This window comes from Corythoichthys intestinalis, chromosome 16 (genome assembly GCF_030265065.1).
Source record: "Corythoichthys intestinalis isolate RoL2023-P3 chromosome 16, ASM3026506v1, whole genome shotgun sequence".
Lineage (NCBI taxonomy): Eukaryota > Metazoa > Chordata > Actinopteri > Syngnathiformes > Syngnathidae > Corythoichthys > Corythoichthys intestinalis.
Genome location: NC_080410.1, coordinates 18,792,754 through 18,810,268, shown reverse-complemented (window position 1 = coordinate 18,810,268; position 17,515 = coordinate 18,792,754). Strand labels below are relative to the sequence as shown.

At 37.5% G+C, this 17,515-nt stretch overlaps 1 protein-coding gene across 4 annotated transcripts in view; it reads left to right on the top strand.

The window, feature by feature from the left end:
• plppr2a (phospholipid phosphatase related 2a) overlaps positions 1 to 7,530 on the top strand; it is a 61,107-nt gene extending 53,577 nt beyond the window's left edge. For 3 of the 4 annotated variants that reach the window (XM_057861563.1, XM_057861565.1, XM_057861562.1), the window contains one exon: positions 2,256 to 7,530. In XM_057861563.1, coding sequence (XP_057717546.1) covers positions 2,256 to 2,364 — 109 coding nt within the window. In that variant the 3' untranslated portion in view covers positions 2,365 to 7,530. Of the gene's footprint in view, positions 1 to 1,963; positions 2,125 to 2,255 lie in introns of those variants that run through there. The other variant, XM_057861564.1, reaches the window with a different exon arrangement.
• Positions 7,531 to 17,515: the final 9,985 nt, after the last annotated feature.

Here is a 17,515-nt window from a genome sequence, read left to right as displayed (position 1 = left end):
TTGGTAGGTTTAGCTTGGTAAACATCTAGTTCGTACACTATTTACATGCATCTAGCATGAGGGACAAACGTGAGTTTAACCCCCTTAGCAACAGTTGCTAATATCATGAATATTAATGAGCAAAGGTGACGTTTTACATGTGGTACGCTATTGTTTGTTTGAGTAGGGCTATTTCTGCCAGAAAAAGTGGAAATGAACTCCCCAAAAAATCTACTTTAGTAAAACTTCTGTTACATTAATGACATTTTACTCAAGTAAAGGTTCTGGTGTAAAAATCTACTCAAAGTAAAAGTATAAAATAAGTCATTTAAAATTTAGGGGCAGTTTACATGGCGACTCTGCGACACGAAGACGCAATGACTGTGTTGCGGAGTGGCCTCGCGTGCATATGGTGTCGGCGAAGACTAATAATTCTGAATCCTGCCTCCAAAGTGGAAGAATTCGATTGTGGGGGATTGGGGGGGGCTATCCCCACATGCATATCAAAGGCTCCCGGGGTGCGACACCGCGCCGATAACGTCAGCACTCGTACACGTCAGATTGGGCGTGCGCAGCGGTGCTACTAAACATTAAAAACAGCAAATATGGCTGAATGTCGGCTTTAATTTACTGTTTTAATAATATTTTTAAATTAAATATGTTGAATGTTTCCATTTTTGTGCCTTTTTGAACAAAAGAAAAATGCCTTCGCTTCGAGTGGGCGGGCATATTTTTTTCCGGGCTAAGGAACTTTGGTGGGGTCAAAGTGCATCATTCGCTGCCGCCTTGTAAATCTGCACTGCCACCTTGGGCCTGGCATGAATACTACATCGTTTTCATGCGGAATTGCGACATTGTTCGAATGGAGAAGGGCCCATATAAATGCAAATATGAAATTTTTCGTCTTCTCGGAGAGTCACCATGTAAACGGCCCCTTACTGAAAGTAAAAGTTAATTCGTTACTTTCCACTCCTAATTTCCATTTAATCTATCTGCATTGTTATGCAGATTACCACTCAAGTATTTCTTGTGGTGTATTTCAGCATTGAGCTAGAATGCAAAAAAGCAGCTTGTAGAAGCATGCATCACAATGGTCATATTTACTATAAGTCTGTATTGATGGGCAGGTGTTGTCGCTATATTCACATGGGTATCATTACTGTATTCTGGTGGCATTTTTGGACAGTTCTGCATACTTTGCGAAAGCTTTCCACTGATTGACAGACACTGCAAAAGTTTAGAAATCAACTAATCTGATGTGTTTCTGAGTACGTGTTGTCAGTGGAAGTACTGTTCGTGTAACGTATAGACAGTATGTTTGTTGTGAGTGCGCCTTTTAAAAACACAGCGAGAAGTGTCTACACTGTTGTGGAAATGTACAAAGTAGTTGGCTACCTAATGAGTATGAAATTAAACTTGAGCTGTCACTCAATGAAATCCATCTTGGTAGTGTGTCAATGCTTATGTTGTGAGTGTGCTTTTGGCATCTCACTCCATCAAAGCACAAAACCAAGGGATTTTGCCAAATGTTTGTTCATTCGGTCCCAGCCCTCTAATGGATTGGACATCTATCGCCGTCAGTGGCAGACAATGAATCAAGAGCCCGTGGGCCTGAGTTCAGCTTTATTTTGCTGTCCAATCCTGTGGTTGTTTTCATCCATCTGCTTTGAAGTGAAATAAGTTAATCACTATAGACGTCCAATCCATTTGAACTGGGAGTGTGGCACAAATGTACATTAGTTCATAAGTTCTGTCTTAAATGGTTATCGTCCTCTGTTCTTGCACTGCATATACAGTTTGTGTGGTCCAAATGCCTTCAGAAATACTTTCTATTGATGTGAATATAGCCACTGTGTTTGGAAAATGTCTTGCGCCCTGTGTGGTCTGTCACCTGTTCTAACCCTCACCTGATTGCCTATTTTCCTGTGTCTCCCACCTTGCCTCTTTCCTCTCAATCTACTCCCTATTTCCCTCACTCCTCCAGAATCCAGCACTTTACTCACCCCCACCCCTATACAACACCTATGTTCAACCATTCTAACCGACTTTAAGTCTTTTTGGATCACACATCCCTTCCTTTATTCTCATATTCCTCACTAGCTTCTGAATTTTTTTTCCTATTTCTGTTTTGTACATGTAAATGATCACAACCAACAAAAACACTCTCTCTCAACCCTGCATCCATGTGCATCTCTTGATTGTCCTTCTCTTCGCTTTCCTCTCTCTTCGCCTCTACCCACCCTCTCCTCTTTCTCACTCCTCTCTTTCCCCTGCAGACTTCACGGAGATCTCCGTTCACCGAGATCACATGACCATCAGCCCTATCGGTTCCCCACCAAACCCGATGTCCTCATACTGTCTCGCTCCATTTCCAGCGAAGTCTAGACCAGGCCGAACAGCATTCTCCTCAGTGTGCCGCACATCCAGCCGGGCGGTACGCAACTCTGCCCCGCTCTTATTCCACACAGGTCTAGACTCCTGGTACAGAATTTTTATGTGCACACACACCCGTTGCCCCCTCAACCGCCATATTACCAGGGAACCGATAGGCAAGACTTTTTCAAAAGACTTTCTCTTTGCTGTTACCGCAGCGAAGGTCCTGAACATTCACATTGTTTTCCAATACCTTTTTTGGTGTATTTCTACTTTTTTATATAAAATTATGTGAATCTCATGTGTTTTAACTGGTGTGCTTTGTTCGGAGAGACACATCAGTCTGTGACCACAAAGAATGTTTTACAGTGAACCCGTTTATTGCAGGGGATATGTTCGGTAAACATCCATAGAGATTTTACCCCTTTTTTTCCTCCTTTTAACATATGATAAATGAAGAGGACTCATGTTCTGGTTTTATCAATACCATTTCAGTGCCCAAAGAAATACACATTCACACAACAGAAGGTAGTGCTGTTGCCATGCAAAGTGCTACCAATGTGCCCAGTGGAGGAATTTTGTGTTCAGTGTCTTGCCCAAAGACAGTTAGAGTAGTATACAGTGATCCCTCGTTTTTCGCGGTTAATGGGGACCAAAACCCACCGCGATAAGTGAAAAACAGCGAAATAGCCGCCCCCCACCAAAAGTTTTTTGTTGTTGTTTTTTTTTGTTTTTGTGTGTGTTTTCAATGTATTTATTCAGATTTAGCATTGTTAAGAGATATATCTATTAGAAATGTTTTTTCACTTTTTTTCCCCATAGTATAATTAAAAAAAACAAAAAAAACATGTATATATTTTAATAACTGGTTTTTAAGCACTTCAAATGAAATAGTTATGATAAGTTTTGCACCCATTGAATTATTTTTCAACAAGAATGAAGCAGAAAAATGCTTGGCTTTATGTCCACTCAAATCCGCTCACGCTGGTCACTTACACACAATGATTTGCTGCAGCAACTGTTTAACAAGTTAAAACCAATCAATGACTTTTGGGAAGAACATTCATGTGAAGATGAAAAAAAAACAAAGGGAAAAAAAAAAGCTGCTCATGTATCGCAATGTATAATGCCTACTCTACCATGTATTGGTTGTGCGTCCTTGGTTGAAGGGGACGGGACTTCTCGCGTCAGCCCTTGTCTTTCTCTTCATTTTTTTTCCTTCTTCGGGTTAATCATATCAAAAAGCCATCTTGTAACTGTCAATGATACCGATGATGATGATGACAATAAATAAATGAATAAATAAATAAATAAATAAATAAATAAATAAAAAAACGACGATTGACGCATGCGGCGCTTTGACCTTGTCAGAGAACAAAACTTCAAATATTAAACGTCTTTCAGTCATTGTCAACTCCAATGCACTCCATGCCTGACCAACAAAGAGCAGGGAGAGGGAGGGAGAGTGAGACTACGCGATCGGCTCAGGACGTCATCTTTTTTTTTTTTTTTTTTTTTATTGAACAAAAATGCACGGTGGACTGAGGGTGCGAAGTTTGAAGCGCAAAGTAGCGAGGGATCACTGTAGTCAGAGACGCATCAGACAGATGACTTTTGGATCACTGGATGACCTGCTCTCCTAACTGTGCTTAGGCCTCCCGCAACTATAATGAAAGACACTCAAATACAGTATTAAATATTCCTTTGCGCCTGTTATGAGGCTCTCTGTTTCTCCTTCAATTAAATTTGTCATTCCGAGTTGAAGTTTACTGTAAAGCTGACATATAAAACAAACAAACAAACAAACAACAAAACTGTCTACTATCTTATGGCTAGTTTAGGACTCACTGGTTTCACTTAACCCTTAAAACAACTGTTTATTTAACACATACACATACATGTGGCACAAACATTGCACGCATACAGCTCTGAATTTGTGCTTGTCTTTGTATTTCAAAGCTCAAAACAATGACTTCTTAAAAACCTGAGCTAATGATCAGCTATATGAAAAATTTACGAGCACCAGATGTTAAATGTAACGTGAAATGTGAATCAAAGTATGATTGATTCGGTCCGCCATCATGAACTTGAAACCTTGGACCAAAGAAATCAAATTAAAGGATATGTTTGCTGCTGGTTTACATTAAAAAAAAGAATAATAATACTTTTTATAATACTAGTGCATGATCACAGATATACATTTTGCTTCTGTGCTCACACTCACCATTTTCTGTCTTGTATTGATGTCAACAGATTCTGAAAGCCATGCGTGACGTGCAAACACGCACACTCACATACACAAAATATTGTGCGCACACTCACGATGTAGTTAAAGTCGTTAAGCTCTAGTCAACACTGCTTGACGTTTACTCAAATCACAGGATCCATTTATTGGTTCACAGTACAAAAGTATACGCAATTCAAGCATACAGAATCCAATCCCAGTCAAAATGGCTTGGCTTAACACTGTCAATGGCACTAAAAGTTAAGCTTTCACAGCCAACCATCCCAGCTTAAATTTTTTGGACATCTATTGTTGTCAATGGCAGAAAATGAATTAATGAGGAAACACCTTCACGTGGCAATTGATATCATGTTTCTTCCCTAGACAAATGCAAATTAAATACATGTAACCAAAAAAAATACTATGCTCTCTACTGTTTTGACAAAAGACTATCACAATCAGGCAAAATACAAGCGGATTTGGCAAGGCCAATGTATCTTGTATTTTAGTGTTTAAATGACACAGCTGAGTTAGATAATTGATTTCTGAGCACGGTTGCAACTCACATAAAGTTACAGATTTGGTGCTTAAGCAAAGTCTGTAACTAACCGGGGTACACACTGACAATTGGGGCAAATGTAAGGTTTTACCGTCCCTTGCGATAAAACTCAACAATGCTAGACTTTTTAAATTTTCTAATGACTCTGGAAGATTATACAGAGCCATTATTCTGTGCATTGAGTGTAATTTTTCTTTCCTGATATGTTTAGATAACACTGTGTTCATCCTGTTGTATTTTTCCTAATTTCAAATGTGTTTGTGTAGATTGTGACATTAAATGAAACATTTGAAAATTAGGAAGTGACCTAAAGTTTGCATTGTTGTCAAACACAAAAAGTTGTGTTGAGTGTTTATAAAAGTCCTGCGTCTATCAAGTCGGTCACCAAAATGAAAAATGACCAGAGTTCGACATTGTTACCCAAAAAGCTAGCCTAACTTTGTCAATTTCTTCTGCTATAGCTGTTTTTTTTCTCTTTTCTTTTTTTTTTTCTCTAAGTATTGTGCACTATGTATGTCATCTTGATTACCCCAACAAATATATAAGAGTAGCAAAAACACATTTCCTTTTCCAACATGCATACAGTGGCATTAAAAGATGGCATTAAAAAAAAAAAAACCTCTATTCATTCAAACAGTCAAACCAGGGAGCGAGCACAATTTTTAACAAATTTCCATCAAAGTTCTTGGTATTTTTTTCTATTTGTCAGAGTAAGATATGTTGCTGTCCATATGATGTGCCTTGTTACAAATCAGGCAAAAAAAAAAAAAAAAAGATAAATATCTAAACTGTCAATGAAATATTGCAAGCACTGGATACTTAAATGAAATAATTTCCTCTTATTTAAAAAAAAAAAAAAAAAGAAAAGAAAAAAAAAAACAGCCTTTTGTCTTTACTGATATCTTACTAAAAATGACAGAGATCAGTTGTAATTGAAATAATTGTCTTTCCAAACTCACAGTTATTAGCCCAATTTCTTCAAACATGCACAAAGAATTATTATTATTATTCCAATACCACACCAGCGAAACCTATCACTTTTGCTCTGGTTAGACCATAATTTACTTTCATGGGTTACAGACTGTATTATCCTACTCTAACTGTATGTAAGTTTTATTTTTCATGCATTCATCCTGGGTGTATACCTTTGATGGCCACTCACTTTTGTTCATCACAATTCTACAGAACAACAAACAAACATACATCTCAGGCTTATGCTACATCTCCATCAGCACCGTAAATTGATTTTTCTTTTGTAATGTTTCCCTCTGCTGGAGAATACACATAAACCAGCGTGCACCCTGAAATTTGTCTTCACTTAAGCAGTTGATGTTGTCCAGCATTTACATTTAATACACTTTTTACATTGACAACTGTAAAATATTGTACATATTTTTTTTCTCTATTAAGCATCACATTTTTAGGCAAATACCCCTGACTTTTTTGGCTGGGAAAATGTGATTTTATTTATTGGGTTACTAGAGATGGGGTCACAAGAGGGTCTAGCTACTTGTTGGATATACTGCTTGGAAAATGTCTTAATAATTAGGTCACAAATGGCCTAATAGTTGATAATTATCCAAAACAACGTTTGGGGTATTTTTTTATACTCAAGCTATCAATAAATGAAGATGTGGACAGTTAAATCAATACAAATGTATGAACAATGAACAGTTGATGGCAGCAGCTATTACAATACTTATATATTTCTTCCCAATGAAAATGTGAATTAAAAATGTTTTCACCTTTTACTTTTTAAGCACTACAACTGTATTATTTGATTAGAAACTATGTGCCGACATTTCAGCTATTAAAATATTAAGTTCGACTGAACATTTACTGACTTGCAATGCAAAACATAAAAGAAATTAAGTTCTGTATGCTAAGAGTATTGGTCAGTGTAAAAACAAAACCAAATCAGCACATTTTCCATCAGTCATGCAAGCAGAAATGCCTTAAAATTACCGTACTGTATACAGTAATTTAATGAAACAACAGCACAAATAGCAGGCGATAGTTCTGAGTAAAATGTGTGGTAATATTTCCAGTGCACGATAAATATTGATGCATTGTATCTCAATGTCTACTGTCTGAGAGTGGCTTTCTAAATGTGTCAACTTGAAAAAAGAAACAAATGATCAGTATATAATTTCCCCTGGGCTTCATGGCAGGTTACTTGCTCCTAAGTAATATCTGCTTCAGTGAAAGAACAAAGATGTTGCGGACTGAAAAGTGAAATGAAAAAGAAAAAAGCATTGGTGTCCTTCAGATCTGCAACACTGAGGGTCACATGATTCCTTCTTTCAACTGTTGTTGCTGCAAAATGTCTGTTTTGTAAGCATTGTGTGATGACAACAATAAATGCGTATTGCAATAAGAGACATTTTGTGTGTTTTTTTTTCTATCTAAAGGAAAAGGTTTTGGTATCAATCCATAACTTAAGTAAATTCATAAGTAAATAAATCGTCGTCATGCATTAAAATATATGCGTTGATGCATCTCATAACATTTCTTATTGTTGATGTGCAGTGATTTTTTTTCTTTTGTACGTTAGAAAGTCACCTGTAAATCACATCACAGAGCTACAGTATCATTTCTGTGACACCAAGCCGCGTTGATGATTGTCTGATGATGAAAATATAAATTCAGATAAGTGCTAGTGATGTTTTTACGCTATCTATTATTTTATAAAGATAGTTTGTCGCTTTAATTTCTTTATTTCAGTAAAAAAAAAAAACAATAATAAATTACATGCATTTAAAATAACATTAGATGATGCGAAAAAATCTTTAACTTCAAATTGCCATCGACATTAAATGACAAAAAAATTTTTTTTAAATGGAATAATCATATACTGTAAATTCAATAGTACTGAATAACTAGAATTTATGCTACATCGATTCCTTTTGCTCTTCAATGTATGCCTTTGCAGGTTGCATCCAAAAGATGGCACTATATGTCATGGATATTGCTGGTTAAAGAGGGTACCTTAAAATGAGTATTTTTTTTTTCATGATGATATTTCTCAACCTTTGTCATGAAATGAAATATTCTTCTTTTTTTTTTTTTGTGTGTAAGATTTCATAAATATCTGTATACAGTATCCATCCGTCTTCATTATCAAGAATCCAAAGCTGGAGCGTTTTTCTCTTACTTTAAAGAATAAAGTTTTTATTTTATTTTTCAGTGCCATTGATGATGATGATAGACGTCCAATCATGTGGCTTCTTTCATCCTGTAAATTTAAAATTAGTTGTCCCTCTATTGCCGTCAATGGCAACCAATGGGTTAAATTAGCCTTATAAGAGGTGCTGCTTGTTTATTGCTGCCTGCTCATTTCTACAAACTCTGCAGATATCCACCTGCAATTCCTGGAAACCTCTGGTTCACTGAGTTTAGAAGACTACCAAGCACCCCATCTAGAGGGATTCAAAGGATGATACTGTTTCCTTGGTAATATGCCACCTGCAGCGCCTTTCTGTTTTATTTATTTATTTTTACTTATTTATTTTTTGCCTCATTAGTGTGGGCAGTACAACACCCACTGTTACTTTGCAAGGAATGTTAATTGTGTGAAGGTCTTTGCTGAATTCCAATTACAGGCCTTTGCGGGTAAACTGAGACCATTTCATTTTCAAGCAACATTCCCTACTTGGGTTTCCAGGTGAATTCAATCAATGAAACTGATGCTTCAATTCCAGCGCAATGCGGAGTAATTTGCAGGGTCCCAGTTGTATCAAAGTTTTCAAAATTATTATTTGAGGGTTTTGTATTTATGAAATGTATTACATATACTCAGGAGAGCTGGATTTGAATCCATTTGCTTAGGTGGTATTCTTGAGAAGATTCTAAATTGTCCCTATACTTGAATGTGAGTTTAGTTTATTTGAAAGGGAACAATGCAACTTAATGAAACACATAATTGCACATTAGTTAAAATAATTAAAATTAAATACCCAAATTTCCGACTATAAGGTAGTCCGAAAGTCCTGAAGTATAAGCCACCACCCACAAAATTCGACACGAAAACAGCATTTGTTCATAGATAAGCCGCACTGGACTATAAGCCGCAGGCGTCCTCACTGTATTATGGGATATTTACACCAAAACATAACCGGTAACAATTTATTTGACAGCGGCATCATAAGACTGTCATAAGACCAAAGGAACCACCATTAGGCTTTGAACCAATTGGCCGCAAACCTTCATTGCTTCACGAAGCTTCATTTGGCCATCACTGCTCCCTGCTCCCAACCTCTGCTGCCATTTGCTGTAAACACTGTTGTCACCCAACATGCCTCTTAGCATGCATTGCAACGGTACAGATGTAAATAACAATTAATATTCATGTTCTGTGCTAATTATTTCTTCATTTACTGCTCCAGTTGTTTCATTAATTGGTAGTTGCTGGTATTTGGTAACACTTTATTTGACAGTGGTGCCATAAGACTGTTATAAGACCATCATAATTATGACATGACACTACCACGAGCCTTAATAAATGCTTTTGGCAGATGTCATTCTGTGTCATCCGGCAAATTATTTTCAATTCAATTTCATCCATTCAGTTTTGAATAAATGTAAAAGAGCTGGACCTAAATGGAGTTAGAGACACAATTTACCGGAATACACCTAGTTACATCGGTCACAGCATTCATTAATGCCTATGATAGTGTCATGCCATAATTATAACGGTCTTATGGCAGTCTGGGTAGCAATGTCAATTAACTCATTTGATCCCCAAATGTATGAATACGTTCTATTTTTAATTGTTTCAGTGTCCCAAAAACGTATTTATACGTCTTTTACGTTTTTTTTCCACAAGAGACATCACTAGATTCTGATGCAACTTCGCTCCATAGCACAATGCTGAAAATGCATTTTAAAGCAATAAAACTGGCCACTGGAGTGCCCTCCAGTCGCGCATTTGGTAAGACCCGCAACCCGATTCAACGGAACGAACGGCCGCTCTGCACGACCGGTGCGCCGGCGGAAGACGGCCGAATGGACGACCAGGAGAACGTCCAGAACGCCAGGCGTGGCAAGTCCGAGCAGGACGACCGGGAGGACGTCCGGGATGCCAGGCACTGGACGACCGAGAAGAACGACTGGGACCACCAGTGTAGCGGACGATACCGTTGAGTCCGTGCTGCTCGCCAAGCAGAGCCCGCGCCGCCGTGCTCGGCCGCTCAGGTCCCCCGCGACCCTCCAGTGTCCAGCGACTCAGCCAGAAACATGCACAGCCAAACCAGTTCCCCACAGGAACATAACATGTCCCACACAAGTTCCCCAGGCAGACCCCGCCACGAGGCAGTGATCACCACAAAAGAAAGACTAAAAAAATCCATCTTGATGAGACAGGCGGCGATGAGGGAAAAGTTTACCCTGGCTGTCGCGGCCACAACAGCATCATCTCTCAGTTCAATAGTTTAGTTATGTGTAAATAAATTGTTACTTTGCTACCAAAGTATTCTTTGCTCTATTTGTCTTGTTGTTTATGTTATTTTGTAGAAGGAAAACATTATTCAGATGTTTGGGATGTCACAAAAGCAAAAATTTGCTGTGTTAAAGTCAAAGTTATGTTTGAAATGTATGCTTTTACAAAAAGCTCAATTTCTGTTTTTTCATCAGAAATTGGAAAATTGATAGTCTAATCTTTCTTTTGGTGGGCTCCATGTTTATATAGCAATAGAACAGAATTTTCTGGGGGCCTTGCAAAATCAGTCAAAATCCAGTAAAACAGCCGGGAGCGAAGGGGGTTGCACTGGTGAAAATGGCTGGGAGTGAGTTAAAGTGTTACCTATTAACTCAATAAATCAAGAAAAAAAAGCCGCTCTGGACTATAAGCCACAGGATTCAAAATGAGGTAAATAAGTTGCAGGTTATGGTCCGAAAATTACGGTAAATAAGCCAGAAGGCTAGTTTTCATCCGTAGTCCCCTCACCATGATGTAAAAGAAAAGCAATAAAATTAAATTAAAACATGGTTAAAAAGCACTAACCATATGCATAAAGTGTTAAAGGAATGCAAAGTCCACAATAACTACACAAAATAATGCAGGACATAGTCAAAGACATGCTATTCATTATTAGTGTGGATAATTTTATTGTTTGTATAGGGTATGCTAAGATAATAATAGTGTCTCTGTTAATTAACTCTATGGCTGCCATTGACGGCCCTAGACGCCCAACGGAACGAACGGCCGCTCCGCACGGCTGGGAGGGGCAAATAAGCATTCGTTCATTTGAAACCAGAGCATTTGCAGCCAGTCTTTCCGATTTTAGGGATGTTTACCAGTCACTTTTTGTTCATTTTAGGGCATTTACAGATAACCTCCTGTTGAGTTTGAGTCGCTGCCTATTCATTTGGGGAGATTCCTGGGTCACTTCCTGTTGTGCAACCCAAAATCAACAGGAAGTGACCCATAAATGCCCCCAGATCAACAGGAAGTGACCCATAAATGCCCCAAAATCAATAAGAAATAACCCTGAAATGCCCCAAAATCAATAAGAAATAACCCTGAAATGCCCCAATTTCAACAGGGAGCGATTGAAAATCAACAGCAAATGACCTGAAATGCCTCCAAATTAAACTCATTGCTTGCCATTGACCGTAACTGACGTCCAATCCGTTTGGAGTGGGAGGAATGGCAGCGAATGAATGAATGTTCATTCGCTGCCACCCACCAGATCGAATTGACTGGACTTCTACTAGTGATAAACTTACAGCAGAAGGATGAAAATAGGTTGTTTTTCTGTTTATTAGTTGTTTTATAGAACATCCTAGAATCCTGACCAATGTTTCGATAATCGTTGTATTGCCTTATTGTAAGATCATTGTTATCATAATCTTTGTATCGTACCATGAGGTTCCCAAGAATCCCACCTCTAGTGTATGCCCCCTCCAATTGACTGGCGGCCTGTTCGGCATGAAACATACCTCTTCACCCAATTAAAATGGAATAGAATTAAGTTCCTAGTGACCCCAATGTGGGCGGTTGGCACGGAAAAAGTATGGCAAGATTAAGATTATGTCGTAAAGGAGAAAACCATTAAAATGACAAAGCATTATCTTATCAGCAAGGAACAATGTGAATTTTTGCTGCATGACGTGTCTACACTACAAATTTGTGACATCTTAATCAGATTATTTTTACAAACTATGTTTTGATCAATAGCTATTCTTGTAATAAGAACATTTTGACATTGTAACGCTTATTTAAAGATTAAACATACCGTATTTTTCAGACTATAAATTGCTTCTGAGTATAAATCGCACCAGCCATAAAATACCCAAGGAGTATAAGTCGCATTTTTGGGGGAACTTTACTTGATAAAATCCAACACATACAACAAATATGTCATCTTGAAAGGTAATTTATTATAAAAATGAGAGATGTCTCGATCACGTCATTTTCAAAGTATCGGAATCAGCAATATATATATATATTTTTTAATTAAATCGTTTTCTAATTGTATTTAACGTTACAGAAATAATGTGTTACACTCTCCCAGAGTCTTTAGTTTAAGCTTAAGGTAGGGTTATCAAATTTATCGCGTTAATGGCGAGAATTAATATTTTTTACATTAATCACATTACAATATTTAACGCAATTACACATTGTCACGTTCAATCTATAATAGCACCGTTCTACCCATAAAGTATATAGAGCCAAAAGGCAGCGTAAAATGAGTAGAGTGAATTTTGGCAGCCTTTGGAGCCTTTTTTTAAAACGCTCAAACCTTACAATCCCTCTCCCAACGATTAGAATAATTGTGGGAAGCACTGTGGGGAAGAAAGGTAGTAGTTGACCTTTTTCTTGACACCTTATGGTATTTCCCAACGCAGAGAAGATATATCAATTAGTACCACGACGCACAGTCATGGTTGCACTTCCCATCATGCATTTGGGCAGAAGTTAAATGGCTACAGTATCATTTACTGAAAGCTCAACAAATACACTAGATGGCAATATTTAGTCACAATATACAAAGTCACATTTATCCTTTAAGAGTTACAAGTCTTTCTATCCATGGATCCCTCTCACAGAAAGAATGTTAGTAATGTAAATGCCATCTTGAGGATTTATTGTCATAATAAACAAATACAGTACTTATGTACTGTATGTTGAATGTATATATTCGTCCGAGTTTTATTCATTTTTTTCTTAATGCATTGCCAAAATCTATATGATCGGGAAAAATGATTGGGAATGATTGGAAATGAATCGGGAGCAAAAAAAAAAAGCAATCGGATCGGGAAATATCGGGATCGGCAGATACTCAAACTAAAACGATCGGGATCAGATCGGGAGCAAAAAAACATGATCGGAACAACCGTAATAAAAATACAATAGAGAACAACAAGCTGAATAAGTGTACAATATGATAATGTTACATGATGCATGAAAAACAAAATACGAATATATTGTCCTCACCAGGACGCTATGGCTCGGTCCTGGCTATACAGCACCCTAAACTCCATATAATTTGCTGACTTTATTTTGGCCGTCGTTATGACACCATCATTTGAAGAGTGAAACTAAAAATAGAAATAATACAAATCAATTTCGCCCTCGATACCAAACAGGTTCGCATCAACGTAAATAAATGATAATTAGCTGCTATTACAGCGTGACACAAACGGTTAGCATGCGTTCACTAGCATTAGCACATCATTCAAACAAGCACACAACTGGCTCTAAGTGTCTGATCGCGGGTGGAAAACACACAACAACAACAGAAAAGATGATACATACAGGCGTTGCCTCTGTAGAGGTATTTTACAAGCATAAACAATGAACGCAAGTTCGCAGCCGTGTTTGTCTCTCTCTCTCTCTCTCTCTCTCTCTCTCTCTCTCTCTCTCTCTCTCTCTCTCTCTCTCTCTCTCTCTCTCTCATTCTCTCTCTCGCCCACTCGCTCAGACGCTGGGTTGCTGTCCGTCTTCTTCTTGCGTGTGAGTGCTCTTCTTTGCGTAAACAAGTGCGAGTGCAAACCCACTTGGGCGTGAAAGTGCCACAAACTAAAAGTATGCATTTCAATATAAAAAAGTCAATAATACAATTGAACACACATTGCCAAATACCTCTTTCCCAATGGCCAAAAAACCCATGTCAACCCACTAACAATCGGCTTTTGGTGACAGTGGGAAAGCGACCCGCCTCGACCCGTGCCAATCAACCCGCCAAGGGACCCGCGTTAAAATCACCTCGGCTCTGATCGTCATGCAGTCTTTGCTGCATTTCGACCAATTTGAGGGCAGTAAAAAGCATGAAAACAGAGAACACAAACGGAAAGGAGGCTTCCATGTTGCTCTGCATTGTTTACTTCCTTGAACTGAATTAATTCGGTCGCACTTGTCGACGTTTATCTTAGCATAGTGACGTCACGTAACCTTACGCACGGCTGAGGAGGGGTGGGGTTTAGACGGGTGGAAAAAAAAAAAAAAAAGACACGTTTTTTTTTGTCAATGGGAAAGGTGCCAAATGCCAATTGCTAGTGGGTTGCATCGGCTTGGAAAAAACGCATGTTGACCCACTTGTTTCAGTGGGAAACGGGCAAAAGGCAGACCGCGAACGTGGCCATAGCTATTAAGAGTTATATAGATAACTAGAGCATAAAGAACATGCTAACAAGTTTACCAAACCATAAGTGTCACTCCAAAACACCAAAATAACATGTGAAATGATATCATAATGTGTTAATAATTTCACACGAGTCGCTCCTGAGTATTAGTCGCACCCCCAGCCAAACTATGAAAAAAACTGCGACTTATAGTCCGAAAAATACGGTACTAATTTATTGCTTAAAATAAGTATGTAAAGTTTATTTTCCGCTAGCTAATTGTTCCTATTTCAAGAAATCTGAGTAAAATTTACTTGAAGTACAGCCAGATAATTTTACTGATTTCTTATAGATTTAAACTGAAAACTAGAATTTAACTAGTTTTAAGGAGTTGTGTGTTTGCAGTATGACAGTTGAGAAAAGGACAAAACTGCAAAAGATATTTCAACATGAAATTAAAAAAAAAAAAAAAAAAAGATGTTTCTTATAGGTGTTTACTATATTGGCTCACACATCAGGAGTTCATCATCACGACAAACAAACAAACAAAAAACACCCATTGACGACAATAGACCATAGGCGGAGTTTGACTTTTGGGTCGGGGGGGGCACAACATGTTAATGACCCCGAAACGCAGTGTCAGCAATGAAATTAACTTACATGAATATTTATAATAATAAATTGACAATGAGTGTTTTTTTGTTTCCCATCATTCTTGAGCGGAATTCTAAATAAGGCTGCTTAGGCAATACTTTTAGCCAAGATCGTCATCCATTGAATATGGTACGCCCGCCGGTGCCGTGCCAATGTAGTTATCTCAGTCAAAAATTGTATCCTCTGGGCGGAGCCATATGGATGTAGATTTGTGTCTTTATTATTTAATTAAAAAAAAGTTGGTTCAATTTAAAAAAAAAAAAAAAAAAAGTTGCTTCAATTAAAATACATATTTTCAACCAAAAAAAAGTCGCTTCAATCTAAAAAAAAAAAAAAAAAAAAAAAAAAACGTGTTTGAATGCAAAAATAAATTTGAAACTTTGAAGCTATTTTTCTATGATTTTTTGATTTTTTTAATTAATTAATTTTGTTATTGAAGTCAATGTTTTTTTGATTGAAGCAACTTGTTTGATTGAAGTAATGTTGATTTGTGTTTGGGCCACATTTTGGCTAGGACAATTTATTATTATTCAATCAAAAAATAAGTTGCTTCAAAAAAAAATTTTTTTTTTTTTCAAAAAGAAAAATCACTTCAATCAGAAAAGAAAAAATTCAATGATGGTAAAAGTTTTTGAATGCGAAAAAATATTTGAGATTGAAAAATTTGCATTTGAACACTTAACTTTTCATCAAAAAAGTTTTCTTTGATTGGGTTAGGACATTTGTTTCTAAATCATTTAATCCCCAAAAAGTTGTTCCAATAAAAAAAATATAGATTTTCAATCAAAGAAAAAAAATCATTTGAATTTTTTTTTTTTTTTAGAAATTTATATGCAAAGCAAATGACCATCTAAGTTGCTAATCACATGATCTGTTCGAAAAATAATTTTGACCCATTGTAAAAATATATTTTTTTGTACATTTCATTCATTTTGGTTGCAGTTTTATTGCTTTACAACTTTTATATATATGCAATAGATGTCTAACCCATTTGAACTAAATGACGTTTATCGCCATCAATGGCAGCCAGCGAGTTAAATATTACATATGGTTCACTTGAAAGTGACTGTAATCAGTCTTATTCAATGGTATGCAGCCATTGATTCGGAAAAACATCACTGGTGCGGCAAATATCTTTTCAATATATTCGTAGCAGCTTTTCACAAGTTGGTTGCGGACATTCAAGACATGTCAAGGGAGTGGAGTACTCCCACTCACAATCCTAAATTCCTGAGCTCATATTGTCTTCTTTCTGAGAAATGCAGGGTCTGTGTTTTAAAAGCAGGTGCTGTTGGCTCGGCCCATCAGTTTCCCCCTGACAGTTTGGAGGCGAGGAGCAGTCGGCTGAGGCGTTCCATTGAGGAAGTAGCACATGTCATCATTGTGGTTAAGTGGCGGAGAGGAGGAGAGACATGCTGGATGAGTCATGATGGGACAGACAGAGATGTAGAAGGCAGGGAGGCGCCTGCGAGTGCATGTGAGTGTGTATGTGCATGTGTTTGTTTGTACAGGACATTATTACTTTCACCACACAGCTTTACTGTCTATTGTACATCCTTTCTACTAACTTGAAAATAAATGCAGGGTTGCTCTTCCTTTATTGCATTTACAAACACATATATAGTCACGTGGCTCACATGCACACAGCTCAATATTAATTTAGTTAGATTATAATTGTCCAAGCAAAACTAAAGACTGACAGGAAGAAATTACACATAACCGTGAGTTATTGATTTTGTGTTCGGGGCAGAGGGTGTGAAATAAATTGAAGGTATTACCGCAGCATAGAGCAAAGTGTGCTGTGTCGACAAGAACATAATGTATACCGCTTAAATGGTCCCTCTAACATGGCTAGCAATTACAGTTCCCCATTGAAAAAGAGAGATATCCAATCAAGCAAAGTTGAGGCTCATATCAGTGGTCGAGTGGGGGTTAATTAGTATATTTGGCTCTAACCAAGCGAAAAGGAAGTTGAAGGGTTGAAAGATAATGTTTGTTTCCATACAAAGACAGTGTGTCTAGTGATAAGGTTGTCATTAACTATTGATTAAACAGACAGGCAGAAAATCGTGGTTCAACACTCACACTGTCTCTTCCAGCATATGTGTTGCCTCCATGCCACCTTTCTCTTCACTCCCTTTTGCTTTATTCAAGCATCCAGG